Raw genomic sequence first — 23,344 nt, forward strand, 5'->3', positions numbered from 1 at the left:
CGTTTTTTCATGGTAGAATATAGTTTAGTTCAAAGTATAGAAACCACAAAGTCAAGGAAAGGAGGGAAGATCTTTTGCCCAAATCTCCAAACTTGTATAAAACTCAAAAGTATTTACTAGGGTATTGCTTCAAGGACAGGGCTGTTTGGAATAAATTGAACATTCAACTTTGAGTAAACCTACTAGCCAAAATTCAAGAACAAATTAACCTACTACATAGTACATAGTCAAATCAAAACATACATAAAGTCAAACCTACATAGTCAAGCTTATGAATTGTCGCAGAGGTTTTCCATTTGGATAATGTTTTATATATTCACTTTCAGCCTCCTTTTGGATAATTTGATAGGAAAATACATGCAAGAAGCTTAGGAAATTGGATGCACCGTCCAAGACTCATGGAGAATAGGCACGCATGTGGGAGAAGCTTTCGACTTGCTTTGCAGTCAAACCATGTGTGCGATGGACCAGGTTAAATGCGGATTATATTGGATAAGATCAGAAGATGACGCGGTTGTAAAAGAGGTGTCTAACGCTACAAATCAGGTTTAACGTAATTTTTTATTTCGGAGTCTAATTTTGGTCCATAATACCATTCTGATAGCAAAACGATAAGACACATCAAACTCACCGCTTTGCTATGATGTACGATGAATTTTGGGCGTTTGAATTTGTTTGAAGGTGATTTTGGTTCATAATACCATTGTGGGATCTCTCCTTTAGTCTAACGTTAGTGCATAGATGAATGCCCTTAGTCTACATATAGTCTTTACAATCGTATAATCTTCGTATATAAGGTCCAAGGCCTCCCAATGGGTCTGAAAACAAGACCTTATAGTATAGGGCCTCATCAGAGTATGTATAAAATCCGGGATTTGGATCCTCATCGGATCCCCTTCCTAGGGATCTTAGGGATCAACGCACGTGGACTGTTGATAAAAAATCACGTGATCACAATTTTTTCTTTTTTTTTTATATTTTTCACGCAAAATAAGACTACTTTACTTTTTTAAATATAAAAAATATATAATTGTGGTCATACGATTTTTTATCAACAGTTCACATGCGTTAATCCCTGTAATCACATGGAGGGATCCGGCAAGGATTCAAATGCTAAAATCCTCACAATTGAGGGCTTCATAGGGACTAAGCCATTATGCAAAGAGTGGAGCCCATTAGGCGTTTTGAGTGGAAAGAGTGGCCCACCCACATGAAATCTGTCGCAGCTGCAAGCGTGGGTCCCACAACACATGTTGCTTCATTTTAAATTTTTTATAAACCGTTGCAATCAACTGTGCAGATTGATTGTGGGTTTTGGCGTATTTTTACTGTTCGAGATCAACGGTTTCAATTATATAAACCTCAAATTTAGGGTTTTCTTACACTCCTTGTGAGGCTACCGTGACATTCCGAACCAATAGTACCACCGAATGCCACAATGTCATCTCCCTTACTCTTCAAGGAAGTTTGAGAAAGCCGAATTGGAGTGGCTGACAGTAGGACTGTAAACGGGTCGGGTTTATTGGGTTTGGATCGGGTTTAACCCGACCCGTTAAGCTAACGGGTCACCTAAAACCAACCCGTTAAGTTAACGGGTCTTAACGGGTCACCCGTTATTGTTTTTTTTTTTTTGGGCTTTTTTGTGTTTTTTTTACACATTTCATCCAAATCAATGCACAGCAGAGGATGCAATGCAATTCATGAGCCAACATGGAATGGCAGATTACAATTAAAAGTGCTTCTGGAGGCCTCAACAATTATAGAAAACATTTACTATAAGATGATAAATGTTTTCTATAATCGATCGGGATAAATTGTCAGAATGCTGTTATAATGGGAAAGTGTTTTTTCTCGACTGAGTGGTACCAAGCACATGCCCTCACCTCAAGTTGCTCATGTAGCCATTATAACAAAATGCTGTTATAATGGGAAAGTGCTTTTGCTCGATTAATTACACAAAAATCCTTACCAACGAGTGTTAACGGGTGGTTAATGGGTTTCAGAGGTTCACCCAAACTGACCCGTTATTTAACGGGTGATTAACGGGTTGACTCGTTAACCACCAGACCCATTAACCACCCACCCGAATACTAATTTTAATAGATCGGATCGGATCGAATCGGGTCGGGTTAATAGGTTGGGTTGAAAATGCAGGCCTAGCTGACAGCCTTGCTCAATTTTTTTTATTGAATCTTGGCAGTTGTTTTGTTGATAGGCCCCCAAATTTTGGTTTGCAAGTGTTTCTCATGACATTGCAATGGGCTATCTTGGCATATAACTATTCCGTAATAGGCTAATGGCCGTTTGGCTAATGTGTTTGGTTTAATGGTCACCATGCCACACCAGGCCCCCATTGATCACAAAAGCACTTTACGGTTCTCGGTGGACTTGCTTAAAGCCCATTTGAAAATGTTTTTCTTAAAGACACTTACGCTCTTCAACGTCTTCAGCGAAAGCACTTTTGTTAAATAAACGTCGAAAATTTTATTAAAACTGAAGTGCTTCCTAAAAAAGCACGTAAAACAGCGGAGCCATCTCCATCTCTGCGCTTGAATGTTTCAACCAAGAAGATTATGATCTAATCAACAGAGAAATAACGTGTGCCAACTTTTTATTTATTTTTCGAAAACAAGATGAGAAATATTACACTCCGAAGAACATAAGCAACTCCCATCACTGATAAGACCAGCACATCGCAATGCATACAGATCATCCGCTGCAAACAGAATGTGTTTATAACTCACTCCTTTATGAAAATTTGTCCTGCAGTCAAAACTTCGAACGAGCCAAGAAGCTTCTTCACGTTCATGGCACCCAAAAGAGCGGACTGCGAACACTGCTAATGCTACTGATTCCTAGCTCTAGAAATCCTCCAAAAATAGAGAAAACTCAATCCATTCCGACCCAAAAACAGAAATCCCGTAATTCATTCCTCGGAGCTAACACTTACGAAAGAACCCAGAAAAGAAAAATGAAAAAGCTACAGATACAATGTGGCCAATATAAATAATCTCCCCTTTCTCAGGCAGTGACCGCAGCTGGTTCAGTCCATTTCCATACTTTCACTTGACCGGTTCCATCACCCGTGAAAAACAAGCCACCAGGGCCTACCTGAATCGATCTTATCTCCTGTTTTGAAAAAATTTTACCCCTCTCCGAAAACCTAGACCATAGCAAAGAAGACAATTGCAGCAAAGTGAGATGCTTGAAAAATGTTTTCTACAACTAACGTATAAAAGGACTACAGCAGAGAGATTGTGTTGAAAACTCACGATGGCAAATCATATACACGGACAGTGTTGTCATTGCAAGCGCACAGTAAGACTGGCTTGGCTTCTGAATCATGCATCCCGCAAAGTGTAATCAAACCCTGCAGCAAGGTCCTAAGCATTATTAAACTTGACCTTTCATGTCACCTTGAAAATCATAAATAACCTCTAATGATAACAGGTCCACGAAACTCAACATTAAACCCACAGCTAGGTGAACATCAAGCATACTGATTCATTTATTATGGGAAATACAATGATGGTTATGGAATTTAAACACAAAATACATGCGTAGCACGCATACAAAGGTGGTTCTATAATTCTACCCAAACCTAGTTTTAAGCAAATAGAACTTGCATTAGATAAATGTACAGCCAGAGTGTCAGCCTTGAATGTTCCTCTACCCTATGTTTGGATGAGGAACTTTGAGTTTCCATGGATCCGAGGCTAAATTTGTTAGGCATGAACTACAAAATTAGATAGATGAACTTGATGCAACACAATTGAGAAGACTTTCAAATGACACCTGTCATAATGTCATTTTGAAAGTCCTTCGGTTACTGTATTTGTAGTGCATTTGTAGTGTTTTAGACTTTTAGTAGTAGCTTTGTAGTGCTTGAGTAGTTCATTGGTAGTACCCCTTGTAGTGCATTTTTAATTTTTTAACAATTGAGTCTGAACTTCCTGGGTACTTTTACGTCCCTCATCCAAACATAGGGCTAAAAAAATCCTATAACATACCTTTCTTATTCTTAGTCAACGCAGGAACAGGGATTAACTGAAGAATGAAAAATATTGAAACATAAACTTACATTTTCTTCCGTGTGAGTATATGTTGCTTCCAAGTTTCCACTTTGAGTAGCAACCCAGACCTGCACAAACAAATGAAGTGGAACAATTAAATAAGTTTACAGGTCTACTGCAACACACAGTTACACACCCACAAAAAAGAGTTATAAATCATAGAAAACACACCTTTAATTGTCGATCCAAGGAACATGATAAGAGAAACTGATCCCAGCAAAGAACAGACATGACAACTGCAGTATGCTCTGTTAGAGTTTGTATACACTGCAAAGTTTCCAGGCTCCAGACCTAAAAAGAATACCAAAGAAATGACTGAGCTATTGGTGTCAAGCAATTTAAGGCCTCAAATGTTCCATCAGCAAGAGTTTATGCATATTACAGAAAACATGTGATACTCAACCCAACTTACCCTTATAGAATTATCCATTGAACCAGAGTAGAGCCTATTTGCTCCAACTACTAATGAAACAACTGCAAGGGTGTGACCTATCAGTGATGCAGCTGGTTCGAAGCAATTAGTCACAGCATTAAACTTCCATGCCAATATAGAACCATCCTGCATTGAAGGACAATTTTGCTAAATATTAGAAAATATGTAGATCCCACACATGAATGCACAAAGGAAAACAGAGAGGGAAAAAGCAGATGCAAGGGCCTTCGCTAATTTAGATGCAACTCACATGAAAAAGATATGAAATAAAAAAGAAAAAATGCTCCTTCAATAATACATTTTTCAATTGGATGGTTCACATAATATAGTAGTAAACAGTGAAATACCTCACAGCTGAAAGCCCTAACAAGAAATATTTTGACCAAGAATGGGGACCAAACATAAATTAAGCCATTATGGCAGTAAAGGAATTACCTGTGTACCGGCAAAGAGCAAATCATTACCCACAACCATGGCATAAACTTGTCCGACAGGCCCACTAAGACTCAGTTCCGAGTTAGTTTGGGTGTTCCAGGCCTACAAAACATATCCATACACAAATGAGACAAAGTATCCTTAAAGTCTGATCCTATAAGCTTACATTAAAAGAGAATCCTCCTGCCCTACCTTTACAGCTTCTGGTATGCCAACAAAAATCCAAGGACCTTCACTGATCATACAACCTACTTCACCACCAAGATTAATAACTCCCATGCACTGCAAAATAACCAAATAGAAGCACACACGAATTATTTTCCCAGCCCTCTGGAATGGCAATGAGACATGTGAAAAAATATTGTCCAACTATCTAGAGTAAACCCAGTGGCAATGACCATGTGATTTAGGAAAACTACAAAGTCAATAGATATTGAGACATGGGAGCAAATCTCTAGAAAGCTCTTCAGTCCACCATGTCAGGAGCTCTCTTCTATGCATCCTCCAGAACAAGCCGTGTTTCCCTTCCACATTTTTCGTCATGGGTATTCATGAGTTTGCACACTCTGCTCGCTAATGTGATCACCATCCATTAAACTATAATTTGAGCGACAGCTGCATTCAGTGATGTGGTATGGAAACTACTTTGTACATACAACTTGCACTCATTGTTTAAGGCTTCTACTGACTGTGATCACTAAGAGCTTTCTTTACATAGTCATTAGCTGGCATACAACTCTAACATTCCTATTACACAACGACCTTATAAACTACAACGGGTTGGAACTACAACGTCTACCAAATGTACTAAACTAAACCTAATCCAAAGAACAGAAATGAGATACGCTACGGGAGTCCTTTACCCATCTATTCAAACATTAAACTTTCCCCCGTCACAAAAAAGGGGAATAAGTACTGAAACTTATCTATTTAAAACTGTAAATCCTCAGAAACTATGCATTGAATATTGTTAAATAATTGAAAATTGGAGTCCCAAAAGTGAATAACTACCTGACCGGATGCGCAATCCCAAACCCTTACAGTTTGATCCTTACTCCCAGTATACAGCTTATCAGACCCAGAAGGCAGTGCAATCCCACTAACAACCTGTTCCCAAAAACCCCCATCAGTTCCCAAAAGCACACAAAGTAACCCAATTGAAACAATGAGAACCCAGCCCATGTAATCCAAACGAATACCTTCTGATGCCCCTCAAGCTGCGTCAACAAGCTGAAGCTATCCCCCATACTCCAAGAATGCAAGAACTTACACTTGTCCCCATAGCTGCAATTCCCCTGAACCCAAAAATTACAGACTTTCTCCATCTTCCTAACAAACACCCTATTCGCTCCTCCTGTACGGCCCCACGTCGAAGAAGCCCCGCCATTGAAGTTATTTGGACCCCGATTCCGGGACGATGGACCATCGGTGTTGGCCGCGAAGGCGTGATGGCGCTTAGTCGAGGCCGTCCCATTGAAACCTTGCTGCGACGGCGGCGCCGGGAGCTCTCTGTGGAGAAAAGGGCAAGGGTGGCGATTGCACTTGCCCGCCCTCCAATGGTAGCATACCTTCTGGTTCTTTGACGGGTCGGATTGCTGCCCACCCAGTCTGTTGAAGACCCGTTTGCTTCCCCCTCCGTCTACATCCATTAGCTACGGATTCGAATCTCTCTATAGCTATATACTTTGAACTGGAACTCAAAAGCTTCGATTCGAATCTCTCTGTAGCTATATACTTTGAACTGGAACTCAAAAGCTTCGATTTTCCCTCTTTTTTCTTGATTTTTTTCTGGGTTTTTTTCAAAATTGATTGGATGGATTGGCTGATTGGAATCCGATCATGGAGTTGGAGAGATTCGGAAGCTCGAAATTTCTTGCTCTCTCTCTCTCTATAAGTCTGTTCAGTCTCGCTCGCGCAGTAGGGGGAGGGAGGCGATGGACAAAACTGGAATTGCGTCGTGTCTACGAGGAAATTGAATTACTGAAATGCCCTGGTTCTGATGGGAAGGCAACGCACGAGTGTCCTCTGTCGTCTCATATTTTTTACATAATATTTTATAATATTTATATAAAAATTAACATTAAATTGTAAGATGGTAGGTAGTCTCACTTTGAGACAGTCTTTTTAGCATTTCTCAAGGCTTAATTGGATTAATTGTCTCGTGATGATATGGTAGTCGGAAGATAGCTCATATGATAAAATTAGAATTTAAACGCATGTGATGAAGTTTGTTAAGATTTAGACCAAAAATTGAAAATTTCGTCAACTTTTTATTAATTGTTAGCACATGACTCCATGAGGCTCATATGTGAGGTTAAAAGATAAAGTTAATCTCACGTGCTAACAATTAATGGAGAGTTATGTTTTAATCTTATATACGTAGCTCATATACTAATAATTAATGGAGGGTTGACATAATTCAATTTTTAGCCTAAATCCTACCAGACTTTACCACAAGAGTTATTTTCTTATTACCGTATCACCACAAAGACCAATAATCCAATTACGCATTTCTCTAATAGAAATTATCTTATTGGTTGTCCAAAAAAAACTATTGAAGGTCCCATCATGATTACGGATTTGGTTTAACCTACATATTAGATCAATTATAATTAAGTATTGAACTTATTATCAATGAGAGTCCAATTTGAGACATCTCATTCATAAGTGAAATGAAATATCATATGTCATAGTGCTCTCTGAACATATCAGACTAGTTGGACGAATAGAGCGTCCAATCTTTGTTTTCTGAGTAATGTTAGGTAGACCAACTTTTTAGATTGAATTTGTAAACTATATGATGTGTCATCAATAAGAAATAAGCATATTAATCAACACTTAAGTAATAATCTAATCATAAATTTAAATATTTGTCAAACTATTAAAAAAAAACACTTAAACCTCTATAATTTGAAGATGATTTACGTAGTTTATGAACACTTAACTTTATACTAAGGTTTCATAAAAGTGATCAACACGAAAGTATTCTATATGTTTCCACCACAATTGTTAAAGCCCAAGGCTCAACACTTGTTCTTAGTACAGTAAATATTTGAGTAAATTAATAATTTTTAGGTTAGACTCTACTGTATTTACAAGATTAATTTACGACTTTCAATTGCACATAAATAACGGGAAACATTTAATAATTCAAGGTAGCGACGTGTATTGAAATAATGTTTTATTCTACAAGTTTTTATCGTAATTATAGTTTAAGTAGTTAACAAGGCTTATCCCAATACTCAAGCTCGTGTATAAATCTCATCTCTCCCCCTCCTCTTCCCTAGAAGAATTAATAATCGACCTTCCTCAATTTACCCTTTCTAGTAGACAAATAAAAGGAACGGAAAGCCGAGTGGATGAGGAAGTTTTCGACTTCATCGCGCCGCCGCTGCAAACTGATGTCTGCGACCGGCAGATATCGAGCCAATTGCATGCAATATTTCAGATCATGAACATTTTAGTTGACTGCATGCATACACGTCTCAACTAACAGGGCACAAGTTTAGGAAGTATCGTAGTTTCTTGTCATTTGGGATTTTCCAGATTAAGAAAGAATACTGAACAACTTTCTTCTGCATGCGGCAGGCCGGGAGCTGAGAGGATATGGAAAATACTACGTACATCATCGATCATCTGTCAATTCTATAGATTTTAACAAGTTGTCGTTTTTTCAGTTTCTAGAAGATAAATAATAACAATATATATTTCTTTGATGGCCAATGACCGATGTACATTGAGATCAAGATGGTCCTAGCACCATTTGAAATTCATAAAATATACATTCTCATAATCTTTCGAATGTTTGGTACAGGTCTCTTATGTTTCTCTCGAGTGTTTGATGTAATGTCTACTAGACATATTTCGACAACACTTGGCAAGTTGCGTCGAGCGTACTTGACAAATTCTCTTGATATCACTCACCAGATTGCGTCGATATATATTAATATCTATTTAGATGTGCACAATATAGTTGTGCACTTCATATGTTCAATTCCTGAACCCACCATGTTGCGCACATCAAATGTTCGAATCCTGAATCCATTATTGTTCACATCATCTGTTGTCATCTCTAACTTTTTTTTATATTTTAATCTCATCCATTATAACCGAAATCTCTAAGATTCTAAGAAGAACAAGAAAACTAGAAGAAGAAGAAAGTCTCATAGTTGATGGCGACCCTAAAAAGAAATGAATTTTAACGAAAAGCTTCCAATACTATTTACTTTAACGAAAAACCATATTTTTATACTAAAAAATCAATCTTAGTATTATTCACTTTACTTTTTATTTTGTCCTTATCTTTAAAACTCAAAGTTTTCAAACATTTTTCATTAATTTTCTTTAAAAATAATATTACCTTGGATTTTTCTAATAAGCTATCAGCATATTTAAGCAGGCATTCGGGTAAATCCAAACTTTGCAGCATATCGAAGAGCATTCTTGTTTCTAGTTCTAAGAAAATCTTTGTTATTATTTACAACTGTTTAATTATCCTTCACATGTAATTAACAATACACTTTTTAGCCAAAATAGTAATTGAGGTTGGCTTAACTCTTCATTTTGGTATCTAAGATTTAAAATCAATAGAAATAATCATTGAGTTTGCCAACCATCAATCGTTTTAGTCATTACATGAAAATTTTTCATTAAATAAGGATAAATTGACAAAAATACTATCAATTTTTTTTGTCAAATCATTTTGGCATGCTGTTTATTAAATAGAGGGTATTTTTATCATTTTGATCCTTATTTAATAGAATTTTCACAGAATAACCAAATTAAATGATTGAGAACAAACTTAGGTACCATTTTTATTGATTTTGAATTTCAGTGACCAAAGTGAGGAGTTAAGAAAATCTTAAGAATAATTTTTGGCTAAAAAGCCACATATTTATGAAAACAACTTTTTATTTTTATTTTTTATCAAACGATAAACTTGTTAAATTAGGGGCCGATGAAGTTTAAACCCACATTGTAGTGTAAGGACAATACTCATCTCTACCACTTAAGAGAACCTTTGAATTTATGCTAACGACAATACTATGAAATGAGATCAAGATCAATAACAACATCGTTAGACCGTTGATCAAAATGTGGTGTTTAAGAATATACGTAAAGAGAGAAAAAGGGTCTGTTGAAATTCTAAGAATGATTTCTCTGATTGGAGTTCAGTCAAATATAGATTCATCATAATTAAACTCTAAAATTGGAGACGGAGTTGACTTATAACATCATTACAAGGCTGGCTAGCATAAAACTATACCTCCAACTCAACACATCCCTAGTTAAGGAATCAAGATCCTTTCCGTATCTCCAAGTCCGAAACAAACGGAATGAAAAATCAGGGCCCTTCAAGGTCGAAGAGAGAGATCCGAATCCTTAGTTTGTGTGAGGTGAGTTAGTAAGATAGACAAACGAGGGTTGTAGTATTTTGAATGAGTGATTCAGATCTTTGAACTTACCAGCTCCGAACACAGAGATTCAAATACGATCTCAATTCCTCATTAAGCACTTGGACTAATCCCAATATAATTTATAATACTCATTTGTTGTTCAAGAAAATTTATATGAAAGTCCTTATTACAGAGTGATTTGTTAAATAAACTCTCTACGGTGACTATTAACTTCCTCATCTGTTCATGTTGGATTCAAAATTGTCAAAAGTTTCCTGAAAAGGAAAGTTAGTTACTTTCCTATCTGGCTGAATAAATGGAAAAGGAAAGTAGCTAAGAATAGGCGAGTACGTCGGATTACAACCAACCGAGCGAGTAGAGAAAGATAGACCCCGTATTTGAAAAAAAATATGAATAAAATAAAAAGAAAAAGCCGAAGTCCAATTCCAAGGAGAGAGAGGGTAGGAGCAGGGAGGAGCCAAACATCGCAAACAAGAAGAGTTTAAAGCAGCCTCGGAGGAATCCAAAGCCAAAATCCAAGGAGAGAGAGGGAGAGAGAGCGAGCCACAGGACAGAAGAGAGTTCTGTCTTGTGGAGCTCCACCACTGCTCCAACGGCCTCTTTTCCATTCTCTGCGCTTTATCTCTCTTCAAGCAGGTACCTTTCCCTCTCTCACAATCTCTCTCTCTCTCTCTCTAAATGTATATGTTTGAGTGTGTGTGGATTTGGGGTTCTGGGTTTCGTATGTAAGTGCTTTTTTCTGGAAGTCCTTGGAAAACTGGATCGGGGTTGTTTTGTTTTCAACTGGAATTTGATGGGTTGCGTTTGAATTTTGTTGTTTTTAGTAAAGTTGGGAACTTTTTAGGTTGATGGAATTTGGGTGTTTTTGGGGTTTTGTTTTCAGATGATTAGAGCTTGTTGTTGGAGATTCTAGATTGATCTATACGTAAAAATGCTCAAACTTTTCATTTTCCTTTGTTTCTAGTTTTGGGTGGTTTGTGAAAAGTGGGAGATTTGTGTCTGAATTGAGCTTGAATTCTGTTTTGTGCTTGACTCTGGAGGTCAAAAAGTCCGAAAAGAAGCAACCTGTTAATAGAAAGCAAGGAGATTTTCTCTTTTTTTTTTTTTGCTGTAAATGGAATTTGCTCCCTTGAGACTGAATTTTGGTAATTGGTACAGCTTCATTTCTATCCGGATCCACGTGATCCGGTCATGTCGAAAAGGAATTCCCTGCTGAAAGCTTGGAACTTTTGTTGTTGTTAAGGTTCAAGTGTTCTAGAAGCCTTATTGAGAACTTTGTTTACTATCCCAGGAAGCTTCTCTTCTGATTTGACTGAGAATTCAAGATATTGACTTCAAACTTCAGGTTTCTCATCTGTTGGGAAAGGATTTTGAAATATTCTGCACGAAAGCCTGAAAATTGAGATTTGTGGGCCGAAATTGTGATTAGTGTTCTGGGTGGTTGAGGAGCGGGATATTGGTATGGCTGTTGCCAAGAGCAACAGCAGCAATGAAGCATCAACAGGGCTGTGCAATTGCTACAAAGTTGCTAGCTTGACTTCCTCCATCTTAGATGCAGATGAGACCTCAAATCTAAAGGATCGGTACATTCTAGGAGAGCAATTAGGTTGGGGGCAGTTTGGTGTTATTAGGGTGTGCACCGATAAGTTGACGGGAGAGGTCTTGGCATGTAAGTCAATTGCTAAAGATCGATTAGTGACCTCAGACGATGTGCGAGGCGTTAAACTTGAGATTGAAATTATGACCAGGTTATCTGGGCACCCAAATGTTGTAGATCTTAAGGCGGTGTATGAAGAGGAAGAGTATGTTCATTTGGTGATGGAGCTTTGTGCAGGAGGGGAGCTTTTCCATCAGTTGGAGAAGCACGGACGGTTCTCTGAGTCTGATGCCAGGGTTCTCTTTAGGCATCTGATTCGGGTAGTTCTATATTGTCACGAAAATGGGGTTGTTCACAGAGATTTGAAGCCAGAGAACATCCTATTGGCCACAAAAGCCTCCTCGTCTCCAATCAAGTTGGCCGATTTTGGTCTTGCAACCTACATCAAGCCTGGTAATTCCATATTTCCTTTATATTGGCTGGCTAATTTTTTTCCGCTAAAACTTTGAGTTCAGACTTTTGACAGTGTTTTTTGTCGAAGCAGGGCAGAGTTTGCATGGTTTAGTTGGGAGTCCGTTTTATATAGCTCCTGAGGTACTTGCAGGTAGCTATAACCAGGCTGCAGATGTCTGGAGTGCGGGCGTTGTTCTCTATATTCTTCTTAGTGGAATGCCGCCATTTTGGGGGAAGACGAAGTCACGGATATTTGATGCTGTTAGGACAGCTGACCTGAGATTCCCATCTGATCCCTGGGATCGAATTACTGGATCAGCTAAGGATTTGATTAGAGCAATGCTCTGTAAAGATCCTTCACAAAGGCTCACTGCTCAGCAAGTTTTAGGTAGGTCAAATGCACGCATGAAAACACACACACTCACCAAGAGTTTATTGAAATGCTGTAACAGTTAATAGTCCATGAATGATGCGTTATGAAATCTGTGTTTGTGAGTGGTGAATGAAAGAAGTTTCGTAGTGTGCTTGACTAATATGTGTTCGTTGTGAACTTTCCCCTGTAGATCATCCTTGGATGAGGGTTAATGAACCATATCCTAAACTACCGAGTCAATGTGAAAATGGAGGCCGTGGAGAATGTGATGTAGCCGGCAGCTCATTCTGTATGTCCAGGAGTCAAGACATCAGCTTTGGCTCTGGATCACCTAGTGTATGTGATGCCCAATCACCTACATTTACTTGTAGGTCATCTTTTTCTGCTTTCATGGCGGAACCATTTACTCCCCAATTAGCATCTGGCGGGTTTTCATTCTGCGGTGATGGTGATTCTAATGGTTTGGAATTCTCCTCCCCTATTCCCTCCATGCCAAGCTTTTCATTCTTCAGCCCTAGTTCTTTGGTCGAGGAAGGTAGTTGTGCAATAGAGTTCTCAGCCAGCATATCCAGAGTAGACACAATTCATGGAGGTATTTTGAGTTACATTTTGCTTCTCCCTGCATCAGTAGCATAGAAATCTCGTCTCAATCATTTTAATGTATTGTAATGCAGAGACAATCTCAAGGAAGCTGCTATTATTGCCAGATTCTGTTTCATTCGGACTTGAAACAAGACAATTGGTTAACAAACCAGCCGAAGCTATAAGGACAGGTGGACCAACTGGATCTAGGACATCAGCCATTCACAGCAAGAGGAACCGTACTATTGGACTTGGTGAGCACGAGCAACTAGATTTCATGGTGACCGAATCAATCATTCGCTGGTCATCATGCACACATTATCCTACATCTCTGAGATCTTCTCTTGTCTGTTAACCGTGTGGACCTGAAGCGGTAAAAGATAAGGCGGAGGACCCTGATGCTCATATGAAGTCTAAAGTCTTTCAGCTCGTGCATTGTAGCAAGCACATATGTTACCGTTTGGCTTATTCCTAATGCTTGGTGCCACTTTTCTCTTTAGTTTCAACTTCAAGTAGCTGGTCGTATGATGGGAGATGTCTTCATGATAAGGGAGAGTGAATTTCCGCTTTTACGGGTAGGTAGGAAGGGCGATAGATGGAGGTGGAGTGTTCTGATGAAGTTTTGCTACGATGTCCCGAAACTGACAGGCTTCTGTAAGCTAATGTAATATATAGTTCATGTCTGTTTCCATGTCTGTGTTTCCACTCGGCTGATTCGTGATGTTTAGTGCCATTTTTCATGTTGGTAGCTTAAGAAGAGTGGTATGTGATGCATGCCTAATGAGCTTCTGCCCTTTCGTACAAAGTAATTGTTCACAGAAGTGCTTTCCAAGTCTTGTGATTTATCTTTCTGCCCTTTTTTTATTATTCACCTTGTCAGTTTCACGGTGATACAATATCGAGCGGGCCGGACACGAGATCTCTAGTGCATAAGTAAATGCTATTTTCAAGTGATCGAGTCAAACTACAAGCCTTCCGTTGATAGACATTTTTGTTACAGATACAACTGAAATTTAAAGATATTTGAATCTTGTGTTTTTTTATTTTTTGTTAATTTTTCTTTTATCTAAATGAAAACTACTTATTAATAGAACCTTATTTGTGAACCAAAAGAGGGTGAAAGACTATTCAAAACAAAATTTTGCTATTTTTTGTTTAAACCTCACATACAGACGATTTTAACATCTCTATTTTTTTTTTAAATATACACTAAATATACATTTTAACATCTCTATATTTTTTTACTTCTCTGCTTAAATGTTGTACTAAATATCAAGGTTCTAAAAATCGCTAAGCTAGTTGGACGGTAGGCATGGGCCTAGTATCTAGGTGGCCTAAACGGATTTATATAAATTTATTATATATCTTGTAAATAGTGTCTATTTACACCTAAAAAAAAACTATACTTGTATGGATAATAAAATAATGATAAACTTGTAGTAAATCCATCATTTCCATAAGTATTGGATGAACTTGTAGTAAATCCATCATTTCCATAAGTATTGGATGAACTTGTAGTAAATCCATCATTTGCAAATTAGGTACACCATTTTCATAAGTATATCATCATGCAACAAAAAAAAAAGCACACAATTAATAAAAAAATAGCCTAGGTCCCACCATTTTCATAAGTATATCATCATGCAACCAAAAAAAAAAGCACACAATTAATAAAAAAATAGCCTAGGTCCCACCTAGCTCTCCGCCTAGGAGCCGCCTAGCTTCTAGCCGATTTTTCCAAACGCCTTGCCCAAAATCGGGGCGGGGTTCCACTACCCAGAGCCTAGGCTGATTTTTAGACCAGTGCTAAATATATATTTGTTGCTCAAAAAATAATAAATCTGCTTCCAAATACATTATAAAGATTTCCTTAATGCTCACAAAAAATATTTTGAGAAAATAAAAAATTTGCATTATTTACAAAAAAAAAAAGAAAAAAAAGATGGACTAACACTCACAGTTTTCAGTCGGTTTTGCAATTTCGAACATAAATCTCTGTTCAATCTATTTATTTTCACTTTCGCCTCATTGTGAAGTTTTGAAAACTAAGATGAGACTTTCTGTTGAAATTCTTGAATGTGGAACCCCATTTGACAATGATATGGGCCTTACTACTATGTTTTTCACTTATTTTTTTAGTTTTTTACTCAAATATTTTACGAAATATACATTTGTTGGTCAATAAGCTGTAAAATTGCTTTCGAATTCCTTAAAAAGTTTTAACTTAATGCTTAGGAAAATATTTTGGGAAAATAAAAATTCGCATTTTTGTAAAAAAAAAAAACGTGGGTGTTAGGCGGGCTCAACGCACATAAAACGAGGCGAACTCATCTCACATTGAACGAAGTGAACCATGACATGTAAAACAAGGCAGGCTCCGCTCACAGAAAACAGTGCAGGCTTATGGCACAGAAAACGAGGTGAGTTCCATGCACAAAAAACAAGGCGATATAAGTCGCACAAATCGAGGCTAGCCTTGTGCATAGAAAACGAGGTTGTCTTCGTGCACGCCAAAATGACACTGGCTTTGTGGAGACAAAAAGAGGCGGTCTTCTGACACACAAAACAATGCAGACAACTCACATGCAGAACGAGGCGAACGTAGGCACACTAGACGAGGCAGGCTTTGCGCACATAGAACAAGGCAAACTCCCAGATGCTCAGAAAGAAAACGTGTCGGGCTCCTTGCACGGAAAAATATATTTTGAGGATATTTTAACCTTTTTGCTTTGTTAATTTTTCTTTTATCTAAATATAAGGTGAAAGACTATTACCAAAATTAAGTTTTGCTATTTTTTGTTTAAACCTCACCTAATGGTGATTTTAACATCTATAATTTAAAAAAAAAATATACACTAAATGTATATTTTAACATCTCAATGCAAGGGTTCCATGCCTCTGTAAGTTGGTCAAACAGTTCACCTAATCCGATTGGCGGACACACAAAAAATTAACTGATAAACACACCATTATCAATTGATCTGACTCACATCTGCTAATTATTTGCAAATTGGTGGCAGCAATTGGTTATGGAGGGGACCACTGACACACTTCTCTGCTTTAGACTTTTCTGGATAAGGATTGTCTGCCCTCCTAGTTGTGGTGCCCTTCTATGCCCTTCTATTTTGTGCGGCCATGGTTAAGCCACGTTAATATTTTATATTTTTATTGTTTTTTGTCTTATTATCTTATTAAAAAATTAATATAAAATATTGACATGGTTTAACCGTGACCGCACAAAATAGGAGGGCATGGAAGGGCACCACAATTAGAAGGGCAGACAATCCTCGTCCTGTCTATGTACACGTCTCAATTGCACAGCCAGTCATCACATAGAATTTAAATCTTCCAACATAAAAAGATAAGGTTTTTAGAATCAAAACCAGCCTCAAATTTTGCAGTGGGAAATTAAAAAAAGAAAAAAGAAAAGTTTTCAGTTAATCTTCACAAAACACAGAAGAAGGGTACCCGCCAAAAATGGGGTGCTTCAGGATAAACACCTCCAACCTTCCAGCTCTATGGAAATTCCCAACTCAAAACCAGAATCCCAGAACCAAAACCATCATCTCCTTCTCTTCCCCTTCTTACTCTCAAACCGAAGATCGAAAATCGAAACTTTATACCGTAAACTTCAAGACTTTGAGTGCCTGCAAGCTTGGCATAGCCAGGTATCCTGACTTTGAATACAATGCTGAAGGTGGAGCGGGAACCGGGTCTGCCACAGAGGTCACGGAAAGCAACTCGAATGGCGATGTCTTGGTGTCGTTTGACATCGGAAGGCTCTATATCCCGCCATTGGAGAGTGCAACAACAAAGTTCTTGGGGTTGCCATTGCCGCCCTTTTTGAAGATTGACATTGTCCCTGAGTTCTTCAGTGGGAGCATCAATCCAGAATCCGGCCAGGTAAAATGCTTCGACAAAAGTAATTCTTAGTGTCGCATTAACTTACTAACTGGTTAGCAGTAGAGCGATGTTAACTGGTTTGTTTCATAGCCACTGTTTGGTACTTTATTTTGCAGGTTGATCTCGAATTCAAGGCGGAGTTTTGGTTTTCGGTTGGGAGTATATACAAGGCACCTCCGCTGCTGGTGAAGACGGTATTGACATCCGAGGAATCGAAAGGAACGATGAGAAGTGGAAGAGGGGAGAGGTTGGATAAACAAGGAAAGTGCAGACTTGTTGGGGTGGCAACCGTTGATCCCATCGATGACTTTCTGATCAACTCCTTCCTTGGCCTTCCCACGGAATGCCTGGCCGACTTGAACGCTATTATTTCCTTCTCTAGCTCTTAGTGGTTTCACGAGAGACGATCATCGCCCCTGCAATGTAGTACTCTTTCGCGTAATCAAAGTCAATGTCGAACGAAAGCAAAAATATGTAGAGCCAGATTTATGTTCATATGCAGCTGAATTCGATTGTTTAACAATTTACGTTCATTTTCTCCATATGCTATATAGTAGTGTAGAACTCACCCGTCTGCTCCGTCATTGCTCGCTTGTTTTCAACGATCGGAGATGTCTTGGGTTCGAGTTCAGCTATCCTTCCATCGGAGCACAAAGCAATTTGATGCGCATTTTGATACGTACTGTGCTTAATCGGTGAGCAACCACCAACGTTGAACTGCATCCAATGCACTGGTGGCCTGCAGCAAAGAACTCCAATAAATGAAAACCTGCTAAACTGGGATTGTGCTTGATTAGCAAATTCTAATGCCACAAAAAGGAAAGGCTTTGACATCTCCAGATTCATTCGCAACGATGATCAGGATTGGAATTGAATTTGTTCAACTATTTTAGTTTTTCATAATCTTAAGGGGTTTGTTGTTATATCAAATTTTCAAAATCATTCATTTGTCATCTCGCCTTAAGTTTTCCATTCAAAATATTTCAAAGTTATTTCGGAACTTTTAACTCCCACACCTCTTCAAGATTATTTCGGATATTTCACTTTTTTTTATTTAAAAACGGGATGGACTGTATTGAATTCTTAAAACTTGCAACCAACAACAACAACAACAACAACAACAACAAAGCCTTTTCCCACTAAGTGGGGTCGGCTATATGAATCCTAGAACGCCATTGCGCTCGGTTTTGTGTCATGTCCTCCGTTAGATCCAAGTACTCTAAGTCTTTTCTTAGGGTCTCTTCCAAAGTTTTCCTAGGTCTTCCTCTACCCCTTCGGCCCCGAACCTCTGTTCCGTAGTCACATCTTCGAACCGAAGCGTCAGTAGGCCTTCTTTGCACATGTTCAAACCACCGTAACCGATTTTCTCTCATCTTTCCTTCAACTTCGGCTACTCCTACTTTACCTCGGATATCCTTATTCACAATCTTCTCCTTTCTCGTGTGCCCACACATCCCACGAAGCATCCCACGAAGCATCCTTATCTCCGCTACACCCATTTTGTGTACGTGTTGATGCTTCACCGCCCAACATTCTGTGTCATACAACATCGCTGGCCTTATTGCCGTCCTATAAAATTTTCCCTTGAGCTTCAGTGACCTACGACGATCACACAACACGCCGGATGCACTCTTACACTTCATCCATCCAGCTTGTATTCTATGGTTGAGATCTCCATCTAATTCTCCGTTCTCTTGCAAGATAGATCCTAGGTAGCGAAAACAGTCGCTTTTTGTGATCGTCGCTAGATTGCTCCGGTCATTAGTGTGGATAAGTATATAAATCGATAGAGATAGGAAAGCAAACACCAGATGTACGTGGTTCACCCATATTGGCTACGTCCACGAAATAGAAGAGTTCTCATTAATTGTGAAGGGTTTACACAAGTACATAGGTTTAAGCTCTCTTTTAGTGAGTACAAGTGAATGATTTAGTACAAATGACATTAGGAAATATTGTGGGAGAATGATCTCGTAATCACGAAACTTCTAAGTTCCGGAGTGTGGTATCGTCTTGACTTGCCTTATCTGTCTCGTAGGTAGATGTGACATCTTCTCTGAAAGTACTCTTCCTCCATCCAGGGGTGGTATCTTTAACTGGTGGAGATGCACAAGGTAATGTATCAATTTCACATGAAGCTTACTTGTAGTTTCAGGCTTGGTCAAGCGCGATACAAACCATGTAGTAGGAGTCCTCCAAGTCGCCGAGCTAGGGGATCTGCTGAAAGAGGTGATAGACAAGGTAAGCAATCAGAGCTCCAAGCAATCAGTCCCAGATCAGAACTTTGATTTCGAGTTCCGGCTGATTGTTCACATTCTCCCTATCTTGCAGGCAGCATGAAGGATAAAGAGAAGAAAAATGAGAAGAGAAGATATGGGATACTTTTGCTTTTGAAGAAGTAACTTTCCACAGGCTTATTCTTGAACTGGGCTGGAGGGTTTTCTGGTTTCCTCCAGAGTATAAGGCCGACTGAAGAATTTGAGGGTCAAAACAAGTCCATCAAATCTATAGTACGTTCGACCCTGCTGATATGGGATACTTTTGCTTTTGACAGAGTAGTGGATGTATCGGCACGTGTGCTGTTACGTTTGTCTCCACATGCTTCCTTGTATCCTTCTCACTTGCCCTATATGTTCCTCGGGCAGATGCGGTATCTTCCCTGGAAGCATAAGATGTTGAAGATGAGTACTCGAGAGCAATGCCAGGTAAGTAATCAAGTAAGGGGTTCCAGGCAGTCAGTTCCTGACTGGAAGCTTGATTCCAAGTGCTGGCTGATTGCTCTCTTTCTCCTTGTCTTGTAGGTAAGAACAAGGCCAAAGGAAAAGACAGGGAAAAAACATGATATGGGATACTCTTGCTTTTAACCCTGATGATATGAGATATTCTTGCTCTAATATAGCTTGTTTGCAGAGGTATTATCGGGGGGAAAGAAAGCTGAATATTTCGAAAGGCTTCTTTGGGAGTGCCCTATCAGATATGAGGAAGGGTTGAGCATTTTTGCAGGTATGCCTGTCTGTTGGGGATAGAGGTCAACATATATAGGAGTCTCCCTAACAACAAGTAGTAATGCTATTCCTTTACCCTGCTTGGTCATAACACGGTAGTGGGAGCTGCCAGCTTCACATGTTTTAACTTTGTCAGAGCACTTTGAAAAAGTGGTCTATGGTATCTGGAAAGCTGATATTGCGTGTAAAGATTACAGACAAGCTTTATCCAAGGAGATCCGGCTCTTGAAGTTGGGAAAGTGGTGCCTCTTCGGTTTTCGAACAAGCAATCCTGTCGGAGATCTGGCTCTCGAGATTCGGAGAACGATGTCTTTTCGATTTTTGAGAAAGTCATCTTGCTAGGGGTCTGGCTCTCGAGATTCGGAGAGCGGTGTCTCTTCGATTTTTGAGAAAGTAATCATGTTGGGAGTCTGGCTCTCGAGATTCGGAGGGCGGTGCCTCTTCGATTTTGGAGCAAGCAATCTTGTTGGGAGTGTTTTCTCGAATGTGAGAAAAGGTTGGGCATGTTTGCTAGTCTATCTTGCCACGAAGCACAGAGGTTGACACACAGGGACTTTCCAATTATCCAGCAGTGGTACTATTCCTTTACCCTTGTGGGTAATAATATGGTAGCTAGACCTTCAAAATTTATGTGTCTAAACTTTGTTAGTGCTGTTTCTTTGCTATTCTTTTACCCTTCTTGGTCAGAGCGGTGTAGTGGGAGCTGCAAGCTTCACGTGTCTCAACTTTGTCAGAGAACTTTTGCAAAGTTATTTGTGGTACCCATGAGCTAATGTTGCGTGTGGGAAGTGGGTGATTGAACAGTAAGATTCATGTGCTTTCTACTTCACCAGAAATCTTCGACATAATGCCCATAATTTTCGCAAAGCTGACAGGTGCTGACAAGGCTGGAAAAGTAGGTGCCTCTTCGATTTCTAAGATCGGCCCTCGTGGTCTCTGAGCAGCCCAGCTTTTGAGAAAACAAGCGCCTCTTCGATTTCTGAGATCGGCCTTCGTGGTCTTTGAGCAGCCCAACTTTTGAGAAAGCAAACGTCTCGTGGTCTCTGAGCAGCCCAGCTTTTGAGAAAGCAAACTCCTCTTCGATTTCTGAAGCTCCGTCGAGTGCAGATTTTTTATAGAGGCTGGCATTAAGTTCCAAAGCACACTTGAATCTCCACCAGTAGAAGCTCCATTCTTGCACTTCTAAGATCTTGATTTGTCCGACCTCTTCTCTCTTTAACACCTTTGAAAATGTATGGCCCCTCCGACCGTCGTTTTGACTTGAACCTTGTTGAAGAGGCAGTCACGCCTTCTCCAGACAACATATGGCGCCCATCATTCGTCTCCCCTACTGGTCCTCTTACTGTTGGGGATTCCATGATGAAGAATGATATGACCGATGCGGTAGTGGCCAGGAACCTTCTCACTCCCAAAGATAACAGACTACTTTCCAAACGGTCTGATGAGTTGGCTGTTAAGGATTCTCTGGCTCTCAGTGTTCAGTGTGCAGGTTCTGTGTCTAACATGGCCAACGCCTATTTGCTCGAACCCGCCAAGTTGAATCATTGGCGGTTGAAGTGATGAGTCTCAAACATAAGATTAGAGGGCTCACGCATGAGAATAAACAGTTGCACCGGCTCGCACATGACTATGCTACAAACATGAAGAGGAAGCTTGACCAGATGAAGGAATCTGATGGTCAGGTTTTACTTGATCATCAGAGATTTGTGGGTTTGTTCCAAAGGCATTTATTGCCCTCGTCTTCTGGGGCTGTACCGCATAATGAAGCTCCAAATGATCAACCTCTGCTGCCTCCTCCTTCTAGGGTTCTGTCCAGTACTGAGGCTCCAAATGATCCCCCTCCAGTGCCTGCTCTTTCTGGGGCTCTACCGACTGCTGAGACTTCTCCTAAGCAACCTTTGTGAAGGCTCCCGCTTGTTTGTTTATTTTGACTCATGTATATGTACATATTTGTGACTTATCGGGGATATCAATAAATAGTTTTCCTTCATTTCAACGTATTGTGTTGAATACACCAAAGCCTTCTTCGCTAAGTTCTCTGAATTTTCTTTTGTTGAAGCTTTGTGAGTGGAGCATGTAGGTTGAGGTAGTATTCCCTTAATTTCCCGAGTGAGGAAAACTTCTCGGTTGGAGACTTGGAAAATCCAAGTCACTGAGTGGGATCGGCTATATGAATCTTTGAACGCCATTGTGCTCGGTCCTGTGTCATGTCCTCCGTTAGATCCAAGTACTCTAAGTCTTTTCTTATAGTCTCTTCCAAAGTTTTCCTAGGTCTTCCTCTACCCCTTCGGCCCTGAACCTCTGTCCCATAGTCGCATCTTCTAATCGGAGCGTCAGTAGACCTTCTTTGCTCATGTCCAAACCACCGTAACCGATTTTCTCTCATATTTCTTTCAATTTCGGCTACTCCTACTTTACCCCGGATATCCTCATTCCTAATCTTATCCTTTCTTGTGTGCCCACACATCCAACGAAGCATCCTCATCTCCGCTACACCCATTTTGTGTACGTGTTGATGCTTCACCGCCCAACATTCTGTGCCATACAGCATCGTCGGCCTTATTGCCGTCCTATAAATTTTTCCCTTGAGCTTCAATGGCATACGGCGGTCACACAACACGCCGGATGCACTCTTCCACTTCATCCATCCAGCTTGTATTCTATGGTTGAGATCTCCATCTAATTCTCCGTTCTTTTTCAAGATAGATCCTAGGTAACGAAAACGATCGCTCTTTGGTATTTCTTGATTTCCGATCCTCACCCCAAACTCATTTTGGCCTTCATTTGCACTGAACTTGCACTCCATATATTCTGTCTTTGATCGGCTTAGGCGAAGACCTTTAGATTCCAACACTTCTCTCCAAAGGTTAAGCTTTGCATTTACCCCTTCCTGAGTTTCATCTATCAACACTATATCGTCTGCGAAAAGCATACACCAAGGAATATCATCTTGAATATGTCCTGTTAACTCATCCATTACTAACGCAAAAACGTAAGGACTTAAGGATGAGCCTTGATGTAATCCTACAGTTATGGGAAAGCTTTCGGTTTGTCCTTCATGAGTTCTTACGGC

The 23,344-nt window shown here is 39.5% G+C and overlaps 3 protein-coding genes across 5 annotated transcripts; 2 read left to right on the forward strand and 1 right to left on the reverse strand.

Annotated features, from left to right (window-relative positions):
• Positions 1-2,579: 2,579 nt before the first annotated feature.
• LOC126629344 (zinc finger CCCH domain-containing protein 63-like) lies at positions 2,580-6,897 on the reverse strand. The gene is made up of 9 exons (XM_050299370.1): positions 6,141-6,897; positions 5,953-6,048; positions 5,134-5,223; positions 4,942-5,043; positions 4,486-4,632; positions 4,245-4,364; positions 4,082-4,141; positions 3,273-3,370; positions 2,580-3,163 (listed from the first exon to the last, which is right to left on the reverse strand). The coding sequence occupies exons 1-9, from the start codon at positions 6,588-6,590 to the stop codon at positions 3,022-3,024; spliced, it is 1,305 nt and encodes a 434-aa protein (XP_050155327.1). The 5' UTR covers positions 6,591-6,897; the 3' UTR covers positions 2,580-3,021.
• A 3,881-nt stretch (positions 6,898-10,778) lies between these two features.
• LOC126625584 (calcium-dependent protein kinase 26-like) lies at positions 10,779-14,184 on the forward strand. 3 transcript variants are annotated; one of them, XM_050294640.1, is made up of 5 exons: positions 10,779-10,994; positions 11,517-12,408; positions 12,500-12,796; positions 12,972-13,373; positions 13,456-14,184. In XM_050294640.1, the coding sequence occupies exons 2-5, from the start codon at positions 11,820-11,822 to the stop codon at positions 13,716-13,718; spliced, it is 1,551 nt and encodes a 516-aa protein (XP_050150597.1). In that variant the 5' UTR covers positions 10,779-10,994; positions 11,517-11,819; the 3' UTR covers positions 13,719-14,184. The 3 variants fall into 3 exon arrangements, with proteins under 3 accessions (XP_050150597.1, XP_050150602.1, XP_050150607.1); XM_050294645.1 differs by having other exon boundaries at positions 11,650-12,408; XM_050294650.1 differs by having other exon boundaries at positions 11,704-12,408.
• A 2,576-nt stretch (positions 14,185-16,760) lies between these two features.
• LOC126628596 (uncharacterized) lies at positions 16,761-17,789 on the forward strand. The gene is made up of 2 exons (XM_050298343.1): positions 16,761-17,266; positions 17,383-17,789. The coding sequence occupies exons 1-2, from the start codon at positions 16,841-16,843 to the stop codon at positions 17,653-17,655; spliced, it is 699 nt and encodes a 232-aa protein (XP_050154300.1). The 5' UTR covers positions 16,761-16,840; the 3' UTR covers positions 17,656-17,789.
• The last annotated feature ends 5,555 nt before the right edge of the window (positions 17,790-23,344 follow it).

This window comes from Malus sylvestris, chromosome 1 (assembly GCF_916048215.2).
Source record: "Malus sylvestris chromosome 1, drMalSylv7.2, whole genome shotgun sequence".
NCBI lineage: Eukaryota > Viridiplantae > Streptophyta > Magnoliopsida > Rosales > Rosaceae > Malus > Malus sylvestris.

Bases quoted from the DNA above. Each gene is read 5' to 3' on its own strand.
- LOC126629344 (XM_050299370.1), bottom strand. From the start codon at position 6,590: ATGGATGTAGACGGAGGGGGAAGCAAACGGGTCTTCAACAGACTGGGT. The intron at 5,224-5,952 runs GTAGTTATTCAC...GTTATTTTGCAG, and splicing joins GGGATTGCGCATCCGGTCAG to TGCATGGGAGTTATTAATCT. The intron at 4,633-4,941 runs GTAATTCCTTTA...CCTTCAATGCAG, and splicing joins TGCTCTTTGCCGGTACACAG to GATGGTTCTATATTGGCATG.
- LOC126625584 (XM_050294640.1), top strand. From the start codon at position 11,820: ATGGCTGTTGCCAAGAGCAACAGCAGCAATGAAGCATCAACAGGGCTG. The intron at 12,797-12,971 runs GTAGGTCAAATG...TTTCCCCTGTAG, and splicing joins CACTGCTCAGCAAGTTTTAG to ATCATCCTTGGATGAGGGTT. The intron at 13,374-13,455 runs GTATTTTGAGTT...ATTGTAATGCAG, and splicing joins AGTAGACACAATTCATGGAG to AGACAATCTCAAGGAAGCTG.
- LOC126628596 (XM_050298343.1), top strand. From the start codon at position 16,841: ATGGGGTGCTTCAGGATAAACACCTCCAACCTTCCAGCTCTATGGAAA. The intron at 17,267-17,382 runs GTAAAATGCTTC...TTTATTTTGCAG, and splicing joins TCAATCCAGAATCCGGCCAG to GTTGATCTCGAATTCAAGGC.